This window comes from Poromitra crassiceps, assembly GCF_964638095.1.
Source record: "Poromitra crassiceps genome assembly, chromosome: 21".
NCBI classification, from domain to species: domain Eukaryota; kingdom Metazoa; phylum Chordata; class Actinopteri; order Beryciformes; family Melamphaidae; genus Poromitra; species Poromitra crassiceps.
The window spans coordinates 15,431,223-15,432,806 of NC_139638.1; the positions used below are offsets into that span (position 1 = coordinate 15,431,223).

The following is a 1,584-nucleotide window of genomic DNA, read 5'->3' on the forward strand; positions in this document are numbered from 1 at the left end:
TTTGGAAAAACTGCAGGAATAATAACAAATATTCCAGTCATAATGTGGGAATGCACTGCATCTGCTGTGCTCTTTGCAAAAACAATCAAGGCAAAATGATGCATCTAGACTGAATATCCTATCACGTTCAGCAGATCTAAACCTGCAGATTTAGGAAAAACTGCAGTAATAATAATAATACAAATTCCAGTAATAATGTGGGAATGCACTGCATCTGCTGTGCTTTTAATTTCATATTTCAGTGTATTTTTTTGGTCATAATTAAGTTCAAATTATATTCTTTATCTGGTCAAAACAGAAATTATGATAAAAATAAAATAATAAAAGATCCAAAGTAAAAAGTAAAATAAAAAATAAGAAACTTTAAATTTACTGCATTATTCTGTGAACAGAATGAGAGCGAGAGAGAAACTCACTCAGGCTATTAATTGATGACAATAAAAAAATACAACTTGGAGTGGAATTAGGAGCTTCACACAAAAGTCCGTGGTATTTAAGTCCGGTAGCTCCCATCTTTCTTTGGAAGCATCTCTGAATTTCTGCTCATCAATCACCCCCCAGTCTTCTGACACGCAGCTGGCCGGGCCTGGCCGGGCCCCTCAGATCCACAGCAGCCAATGGGGCCACGTTTTGTTGTGATGTGGGTGGACAAGAGTGTAGGAGATGGAGAAAAGGCCGAGGAGTCTATATGCCGTGGAGCTGTTCGCTGATGTGTGTGTGTGTGTGTGTATGTGTGTGTGTGTGTGTGTGTGTGTGTGTGTATGTTTCTCTATCCGCCATGAAGAGTGGAAATGAACACGACATTGTCTTGGTCTTGTAGCTGGTAATCCAACTCCCCCTGAGGACCAGATCACACACACAAACCTTATGAAATATTCAATATTCAATCATATACACCTATACGACAAAGTTGGACCAGTGGGAAATACGTGATGTATGGTAATGCAGATGTGTGTGTGTGTGTGTGTGTGTGTGTGTGTGTGTGTGTGTGTGTACACGCTTATGTTCTTAGAGTCCAAACGATGAAAGACTTTTCACTTTATTTGCCTCCTGTGTGTTAATTGAAGATGATTGAAGTGTTTAGATCAGTGACTCTGAACAGTGAGCCCTGATTTAGTCCACTTTAGAGCCAAAGTGCCCCATTTGATGAGATTGTGTCTCTCCGACCCAAATCTGAGCATCTCTTATTATATTGTTAGATATGATTTATTTACTCTAGAATTCCACATAACAGAGATAACAGAGAAACTATGATCAAAACAGTCCCTCTTCTCCCTCTCGAATTGTGTTCAATCATAAATGAAATAGTGACGTTTAAAAATTCACCACTTTGCTGGGAACCCCCTGGAATCCCCCTCAAAGACCCCGGGGTGGTCCCCGAACCCCCCCCCCCCACCCCCCCCCCCACCCCCCCCCCACACACACACACATACACCCACACACACACACACACACACACACACACACACACACACACACACACACACACACCCCCCACACACACACACACACACTTCCTCTTATAGTGCCTCCTATATGCAGGCTGAAGACATAAGCATCGCTGCATTGTTTAACATGGCATGA

At 42.0% G+C, this 1,584-nt stretch overlaps 1 protein-coding gene across 1 annotated transcript in view; it reads right to left on the minus strand.

The window, feature by feature from the left end:
- The window catches only part of urm1 (ubiquitin related modifier 1), a 20,986-nt gene continuing 19,402 nt past the window's right edge, over positions 1-1,584 (minus strand). Inside the window, exon 5 of the mRNA XM_083657835.1 lies at positions 1-838. Coding sequence (XP_083513961.1) covers positions 770-838 — 69 coding nt within the window. The 3' untranslated portion in view covers positions 1-769. The remainder of the gene's footprint in view (positions 839-1,584) is intronic.